A 9,058-nucleotide genomic window follows, 5' to 3' on the forward strand; every position below is an offset into this window, starting at 1 on the left:
ACACATCTACAATTTACACAGAATTGTTTTGCTGAATATTTATTTATGTTATTATTATTTATTTTTTACGTTACTTTATTCCTTATCTCGTTGACTTTATCAATCTGCTGTTATTTCTCTATCCTTGCCTGTAAGGTGACCTTGAGTGTCTTAAAAGGCGTCTATAAATAAAATGTTTTGTTAATATTACTATAAGAAGTTGATCATTTTAGTGCAGGGCTACCCAGAAAAAAAAAATGTACCTATTTATATGTACTTAAATAAGTAGTAAATAAGTAGTCTAGTGAGACTTTTGTGTCACACTACAAATAAGTTTACTTACAGTATGTTTGGTCCCATTGCTAGGCCTAGTACCTGGAGTTAAGTAAAGTAAGGTTGGGATAATAGTAGGCTAGTATAGGCTGCAATAAGTTAATGTACCGCTGTAGTCTAGGCTACCAATAGTAGTGATACAGAAGTCTATAGGTGCAGAATATTATCATTATTTTTTTCTTAATATTGTCTGAAAACATGTAGGCCTACACTGGACTCTGGTCCTGGCTTGGATGATTTGCCCGTTGTTTGCATGACACAGTAATAAAAAATTAATTATTTAATTAATTCATTCATTCATAGTAATAATGATGGTCTTGTCGTGGTAATAGCTGTAGCCTATGTTATAGTAAAAGTAGAAGTAACTGATGACCTAAAAGCACAAATTTTGATTGCCAAATGAAATGAAAATAAACTATTTATGAATGATGCTACTATATTTTATTATATAATTTGGTTTAAAGGTTAGTTAATTAATATATATTTTATGTGTGTAGTTTCAGTATTGTCATCTGCGTTTTAGGTTTTTCAACAGAGTTTTAATAATAATAATAAATTGTGTGCTTTTATCAAAAACGGTGGACTAAATTGGGTCTATGTATATGACAACACAGGTTTTTATATTTTCACTTTAAAAAAAGAATTTTATTGACAATCAAAAAGGCGTCATATGACATTACAGGTTACAATATTACTGTAGCTGAGCTAAACTACAAAGCATAAATTATTAATAATGACGAATAAATACAAATAAAATGAAATTAACAAAAACAAGTGGTCATTCTGGAATTAAGGTACACTGATATTCATACAGACATAGGGCCTTTCCAGTTTTACAGCATTTCACATATTATGAATGCAGGAAAGATGGGACTAGTTTTCAAAAAATATTTGATTATTTCTATAATATTTTGATCATTATACGTTTCCCAATTCCTAATTTTTTACACTGTTATTGTTTATTTTATTTTATTTTATTTTATTTTATCCGGATGCTGGACGGTATTCTGTAAAACGCGCTAAACCGGAAATAGAAAAAAAGGGGGGGGCAACACGTTGCTAGGATACAGCGAGGCAGCCAAACTCAGTAATGAAAAGAGCTTGTTTTTGTCAATGAAACGTCTCACCAGTTACTTTTACATGATAAAAAATTACTAATTGATAACTAATTTGTAATTTATAATTCAGAAATGACGACATGGATACCAAAATAAAGGTAGGTTCCTCATGTTTAGTTTGATTTGCTGTAGCTATAACGTTAGATAACGTAGGTGTTTAGTATCTGCTCCTTTGTTTTACCGTGTAATGCTGTGTCTTGTTATGTAGGTACCGCAGGCCCTGACAGCTAAATTGATGCTATGGTGAGAGCTGTGTATACAATCAATTATATATTTATTTTAACTGCTTGCTGCTTTACTCACACTGTGCATGACAGCATAACCCTGAATCCATCCCCTGTGTGTTTCCAGGACAGATGTAAGCTACCATGACATGGAGGAGATCGATAAAATGCAGTTCATTCCTGACCTGGAAAGGTTTCTGCTCCTGTTTATGACCAGACACACATCTATCTATTCAAACACAATCACACACACACACAACACTAAAACAGGTTTCTGTCACACTTGTTCTCCTCTGTGTCAGGGCTTTATGCAGTGTGTTTGGAGTTGACCTCCCTGAACCAATAAGAGGAGTCCTGCTGGAGTTGTATGTGCAGACAGTGCTTTTCTGCAGAGAGCGCAGCTTCAAAAAGGAACAGACGTCTGCTCTGTTGTCCATCATCAAGTCCGTCCATGAGGCTAACACAGGTATGTCATATTATTATCACTGCTGTGTGACATGACACCAGCTTTCAACATGGGTGACGTGCAAAATCAAAGTAGGAGCTACCTCTGCAGCTAACACTTGAGATAATTCATTTAAATGTTCCTTAACTGTACATGGAAAGTGTTTAAAACTCCTGTCTTGCAGAAACACCACTCAACAATATAGAGCAGTGTTTCCAATACTGCAAGGAGCTACTTCTCTGTCACTCAGTCAGGGTCTGTAAAACATACTTAAGATTTTTAGTCATAATTTCATTTTAAAACTCATACGTTTTCCAACGTGATATTTCTGTTGGCCCATGACAGCGACCTCCCTTTAGTATCAGCCTCTTCAGCTCTGAGGAAGTGAACTGCATCTTAAAGTACATCCATAACAACTATGTGAGACACTACAAACTCTACAAATATATTTTCACCCCACAGGTAAGAATCGGAAATTAGCTATTCTGCACAAATTGTTTCACGCAACTTCTGCAATCATTTATTCTTGTTATACTTGATTTCAGTCCTGTGGCAATATATCTAGAGAGAATAATGAGTAACATTCTACATTAGAGCTGCAGCACTTAATTGATTAGTTGTCAACTTTTAAATTAATCGCAAACTAATTTGACAATCAATTATTTGGTTTCTGTTTTTTTCTGATTCTAGCTTCTTATCACTTAATGACTTTTTTATTAAAAGAATTATATTTTTATATTTCAGATACAAAGAGTATTGTGGGTATAAAGTTTTCTTAAACTATTTTACATTGTGAAAAAGGGATGTCTGACAAAGGTATACATTATCAAGTTGGGAGACATTTCAGTACCTTAATGATATTAATTATTATTAATATTATTAAGTTGGTTCGGAGACCAAAGATCCTTAAGGCTATCTATTAATTTGTCAACACCAAAAAATGTGGAATCCAGTTTGACCATAGCTTCGTAAATCTACTCATTTGTGGGCAAAGTGAGACGGTAACTTTTCCATTATGTATATTTAATTAACTATAGCTGTCCAGTCTTCTATTGTGGGGCGGGGGGTCAGAAGGCAGCCAATGTCTTGTGATGGTTTTCTTACCAGCGGATATCAGAACACAGCATAAGTATTCGTTAAAGTGTCCAGGTTTCTCTTTTTAATGTGAATATTTTCTGGTCTCTTTATTCCTCTGTGACAGTAAACTGAATATCTTTGGGTTGAGTACATAAAAAGACATTTGAGGGTGTCATCCTGGGCCTGGGGAAACACTGATTGACACTTTCCATCATTTTATGACATTTTAAAGACCAAATAACTCACCGATTAATTGAAAAAAATAATCAACAGTGAAAATAATTGTTAGTTTAAGCTCTGATTCATGTATTATTTTCTCACAGGTGAAACTTGACTTGTCTTTGACTTACTCTGGGATCCCAGAGCAGGATGAACCTACCGTGGAGGATGCTTCTGCTCCAGGTAACAATTACAAGCAGTTTTAGTAGCAAAAAGTTTTACGAGTACCTGGAACCAGATTTATTCATACTTTTAAGAACTTTTCTTCCACCAGATGTTGAAAATGTGATAGAAGAAGGAACAGAAGCAGCACCAACGACAGACAGCTCGCCTCAAACACAGGAAGCATCCAGTGAAGAGCCAGAGGGAGCCAAACTTGGTAGGCTCACAAATCATAAAAGGACTTTGTTTTTTTTTTTAAAAGTCAAATGCACCCCAGATGTTGTGCTGTAACTGCTTCATTTCCTCACTTTCAGGTTTAAAGTCAGAACTGAAGACACTGATTGAGAAAGAGGTCAGAGAGCAGATGACGCTTGTGTCTAGACAACTGGATCAGCGAATGAAAGACATTGCAGATCAACACAGCAGGGCACTAAATACTCCACAGCCCAATCACAAGGCCAAAAAATAATGGAATAAGCACTCACACAAACTACCACAAATCAAACTCAAATATTAGTTTATTGTCAATAAAACCTTTTTATCTTCATATACAGTACATGTCTGCATTTCTCAGGGAGGCACTTTCAGGAAAGTTGCCACTTACAAACAGAAGAATGAACCAAGTAGGGAATGGCGTTGGTTAGTTTTGACAGGAAATACAGTCACAAGTAGTCTTCACAGTTAGTCTAAGTGGGTTTCCTATAGAGGAATGTCTGCATGCATGGCAGCTACAGGATACCACAAACACTCCCAATACTGTACTTGAATGTTTCATGACTTCTGGAGCTGATTTATAACACTGGAATATCTGTAAATCTTAACTGTGTTACATTATGTGTATCTAACTATCTATTAAATAATTAATCACAGTGCATTAATGTCCACTTCAGCCACACGGTGCTTAGAAACACACCTTCTCCTCATTAAAACTGACCATTGACAGGTAAAATGCTAAAAACATGTTATGTACTTATATGTCAAATGATTGTGCAATGTGTCCTCTACTGCGAAGTGGCACTGCAAACATGATGACCTGACAAGAAGAGTTTCAAACAGCTGCAAACTCGGATGAGAGGCCTGATGAGATAAGATGTGCATGCTTATCTTCAGCTCGCAGAACCACGGTGCGCATTAAGGCAAACAAACGCTCTCGGTCCCTGAACCCCTCGTCTTAAAATTAAACACAGTAATTTGACAAGACACACTGCTGTTACAGCACATGCAAATGTTTAAATAAAAATCAACGTGGTTAGGAATGAGGTCGACTTTTTATGTTTCAAAGTCCTCCAGGCCCAGCAGCATGATCTTGGCGGTGTTCTGAAAGAGAGCGGCTCGGTTCTGCTGCTCCCCTTTCTTCACCCAGTGCCCGTAGATGCGGAAGGCACAGCCGTCGATGAGTTTGCGGACACCGCGGAGGGAGTAAGGATCTCGGGCCAGCACCTCCCGAGTCAGCGGACGGGCCCTGCGGTAACGGCTGTACATCCTGATGCAGGCCAGCACGGTGACTATCAGCACCTGAGAGGCAGGAAAGGAACGCAGGGGAGAATGGGGAATGGATGTTTACTTCAAGGCTTGGAATTTTAAATCAGCTGCCACAAAAAAAGCTGTGACGCACCCTAAATGTCTTCCTGGGACTGAAGAGCCGCACGTCCTCCCTCTGATACTGTCTGAAGAAGGAATGTGCTAAAGCTTGCTCAGTGGTAAGACGGGCAGCTGGATCCACCACCAGGAGCCTGGATATCTGAGTGACACAAGCATAATTGTAAAATAAAGCAACTGAAATCAGGACTGGTGTAATGGTATAGATGCTGCTGTCTAACAAACAATCAGCCATAACATTACACCCACTGACAGGTGAGGTAAATAACTTCCATCATCTTGTGACAATGCTCCAACCCACCCACACAACGTTGCAGACTGAGTACTCTGTCTCATGGCAACGGCACTCCCCAGATTGTGATCTGGGAAATTTGAAGGCCAGGTTGACACCTTAAGCTCTTCATCACATTCCTCAGGACATTCCTGAGCAGTTTTTGTGATGTGACATGGCGCATTGTGCTGCTGGGGGGGCCACTGCCATCAAGGAGTGCCGTTGCCATGAGGGGTGTATTTATTTCTGCTGTTTCGTTGTATCTTACTTTATAGCTGGGTGTAACTAACAGAGAATACATATTATTTTTTACATTTAAACTCAGTCGACAGAATATCGTCTCACCAGATCTTTGACGGTGTCAGATCTGTCATCCCACTCTGGTGAGCTGAACTGATAGCGACCCTCCATGATCATCCTCAGCATCAGCATCTGCTTACGGTGCCAGAACGGTGGCGAGCCGGCCAGTAAGGTGAAAAGGATCACGCCACACGCCCAGCTGTCCGACACACACGTCCAAACAAGTAAGCGAGTATTAGAAACACAATCCAGGACCATGTTTGTAAGATTTAACTCTCACTTCAGATAAATGTTACTGACAAAAGGAAAGACGTACAGATCGACCTCTTGGCCATAGCCTGCGTGCATTTCATCCATGGAACATTTCAGTATTTCAGGGGCCAAATAACCAGGTGTCCCACAGAGCTCTAAACAGAATGAAAGACAAAACAGATCACTTTTAACCTCTGTCTGTACAATTGATTTACTTATCTTAACAAATCATTAACACTGTTGTTATACTGCAGCACCTCTGAGCTTCTCTCCAGGCTGTAGCTGCACTGAGAAACCAAAGTCGGACAGTTTGATGTGTCCCTGATCATCCAGGAGAATGTTCTCAGGTTTTAGGTCCCGGTGGACGATGTTGAGGGAGTGGAGGTACTGCACGGCCTCCAGAAGAGCTCGCATCATACTCCTGTATAGCAATGGGATTTTACAAAATACAACATGTTTAACATCACCTCTTCAAACTTTAAATGGATTTGATCTCTTTTCCCGGCAGGAATCTCTGTCCGTACATATGTGTGAGTGTGACATTTTAATATCTTGAGAACCATTTATTCGATCTACTATACACTTGGGAGATGTATTGCTGAGGACATGCAGTGTCGAATTTAGTGCAATTTGGACATGCAACATGTTCAATATAAATAAACTTTGAATAAGCAAGTGAACAGTGCTCTCTGGCTCTGTGCAGGGGCAGGATATCAGGGCTCTGTAGAGAGTGGAGCATGTCTCACCAAGTGTATTTCACTACTTCTGCACAAAGTTCTCGCTACTTGACTGTGTTTCTCAGGGCCGGATTAAGTTATATGGGAGTCCCACGTCTTGCTTTACTTTTCACCCTTTCTCTAACTGGTAATGTATATATTGGCAGTGGAAGAGGAAGCACTTAAAACTTGCAACTTGAACCTGCATTCAAATTTTTACTGAAAGTAAAGAGTGAAAGAGAGGCATTATCTGCACATTATGTGCACTTACATTTACTTAATGTCTGTTCATGATAAAGCTTTCAATGCTATTATTATAATACTGGACAGTTGAATAATAATTAATCATATTTTAATGACACTACTTTATGACTAGATCAGAATCTGGAATATAACCATTAACATATAACTGCCAGGTAGATGTAGTAGTACAAAGTTTTTCCTCTGAAGTCGAGTTATGCAGCAGTAAGTACTATACTGTTGAGCTGCATATTTTTTAAATGTTTTGGGGACTTTTTGTAAGTAACTCTAAAGCTGTTTGGGGCCCAGGTGTACTGCTCAAGACCAAAGGAAGTGCGGCGTCAAGTGTGAAGTTATTTGTATCAGCAGTTCTCAAGAAGGCTGTAAACAGCAATAACACAGGCCGTTTTGAACGGGCATGTTTAGAACGGGCACTGCTGGATTAGTTTATTTTCAATACCATGAAAAGATCAACTTGCAGTCAGGTGGAATGTGATATGTGAATGAGAGTGAGGTATTCCATCGCAGTAAATATAACAGTGCCTTGAGTTTTTGTTGGAGCTTGAAAATGTTCGGCCCAAATGTAAATAATACATAACTTGGCATATGAGAGGCCAAAACACATACAAACAAGTAGAAACCTTTAATAAGGCCCATCTTAGGTTTTGCTTAAGCTGGGCCTTACAGAGTTACAGAGTGACACCTGCCACCAGCTTGTGTTGATGTCGGAGCTCACCTGGTTTCCTTCTCACTCAAAGTAACTTTTTCTGTGAGGTAGTCAAACAGCTCTCCACGTCTCATGCTGTAAACAAAAACGAGATTCACTTACATGTCAGGAAAGAATTACAGAGACAGTTGCATGTGAGCTATTTGTTGTAATACTCACAGGTCAAACACCAAAAATATGAAGGTTGTGGACTCATAGGAATCAATCAGAGTGACTAAAGGGAATCAACAAAACATTAACATGTTTCAACACTTTCTAATCTCCAAGAGCAGAAGATTTAAGTGTCCTGTATTCAACATAAATCCAACGTACTGATTGAGGAGTGTCCCTTCACCATGTTGAGGACTTGGATCTCCTTCAGCGTGGAGGTTTTCACCTCCTCCAGCTGCTGGGCTGTCATCTTCTCCGCTGTGATCTCAATAATTTTCACTGCCAGCTCCTGACCTGTCTGTCTGTGCACACACCTGCGCACCACACTGCTCACACCCCTGAGATCATTGATACAGAATACAGCATGAGTTTTTACACATCCCAATATAAAACTGTGCTCAGATTTCAGGTTATTTTGCTGCTGGACTCACCTGCCAATCACCTCCTTGGGGTCATACTTCTGGTAAAACTCCTTGGCCCCCACCCAGTCTGGTAGTTCATCTCCAACAACGATGTCTTTGGTCATGGTGACAGCATATGAATCTATAATAACACCACACTGTCAGTCACATATCTCACTTTGCAACAATGCTACATGGTCTGTCTTTAACAGGAACTAATATCTAAGCTAACTCCGGACAAGGAAGTGCTTTGTTTGGCTTTAGTTTAATTTTAGTTAGCAGGACACTGTGGGGATTTGCTCACTACACTCACATCTCTCGCTCTCCTCTACTGTTCTTAGTGTTATTTAGAAATGTCCCCTTGATCCATCACGACAGTTAGCTAGCTGTGTTTGACTTGGCCTTGCTACAGCGGCAGGTTCACTGACCGTACAGCAAGCTACTCACCATGTACGCTTACAAACGATAAGAGGGAGCGGGTGACGGCAATAAAGGGTTCAGAATTAAAATGCCATCACAGCTCGAGGTATCTATCGTGAAGCCATAACTGTGGGCGATTCAGCGGCGACAGTCTTAAAGTTAGCTACCTATAATGTTAACAACCGCTAGCTAGCAGTTGAGCACTGTTTACATTCTGGTCACATTCCTCGAAACAGTTTATAGGCTGTTATTACACAATGTGGCTGTACTGCCCCCACGAGGCCGGAGTGAAGGTTGCAGTGTGGTAAATAATAATGTAATAATTGTCATGGTTCTTTTAGAAGTGTTACAAAATAATCCAAGTAACTGAATTTTAATACAAGATGTCCTACTAATGTAGTTAATCCGTTGTTTTTTCTTTAAAT

At 39.4% G+C, this 9,058-nt stretch overlaps 2 protein-coding genes across 2 annotated transcripts; one reads left to right on the forward strand and one right to left on the reverse strand.

Moving 5' to 3' along the window:
* Positions 1 to 1,346: 1,346 nt before the first annotated feature.
* cfap119 (cilia and flagella associated protein 119) lies at positions 1,347 to 4,429 on the forward strand. The gene is made up of 9 exons (XM_050060552.1): positions 1,347 to 1,528; positions 1,639 to 1,673; positions 1,782 to 1,847; positions 1,957 to 2,120; positions 2,284 to 2,354; positions 2,445 to 2,561; positions 3,500 to 3,578; positions 3,670 to 3,774; positions 3,872 to 4,429. The coding sequence occupies exons 1-9, from the start codon at positions 1,511 to 1,513 to the stop codon at positions 4,024 to 4,026; spliced, it is 810 nt and encodes a 269-aa protein (XP_049916509.1). The 5' UTR covers positions 1,347 to 1,510; the 3' UTR covers positions 4,027 to 4,429.
* On the reverse strand, positions 4,058 to 8,880 carry phkg2 (phosphorylase kinase, gamma 2 (testis)). Its single transcript, XM_050060550.1, has 10 exons — positions 8,661 to 8,880; positions 8,244 to 8,355; positions 7,975 to 8,150; positions 7,822 to 7,876; positions 7,672 to 7,737; positions 6,237 to 6,400; positions 6,044 to 6,134; positions 5,773 to 5,926; positions 5,173 to 5,298; positions 4,058 to 5,072 (listed from the first exon to the last, which is right to left on the reverse strand). The coding sequence occupies exons 2-10, from the start codon at positions 8,336 to 8,338 to the stop codon at positions 4,827 to 4,829; spliced, it is 1,173 nt and encodes a 390-aa protein (XP_049916507.1). The 5' UTR covers positions 8,339 to 8,355; positions 8,661 to 8,880; the 3' UTR covers positions 4,058 to 4,826.
* Between the last annotated feature and the right edge of the window lie 178 nt (positions 8,881 to 9,058).

Source organism: Epinephelus moara, chromosome 13 (genome assembly GCF_006386435.1).
Source record: "Epinephelus moara isolate mb chromosome 13, YSFRI_EMoa_1.0, whole genome shotgun sequence".
Lineage (NCBI taxonomy): Eukaryota > Metazoa > Chordata > Actinopteri > Perciformes > Serranidae > Epinephelus > Epinephelus moara.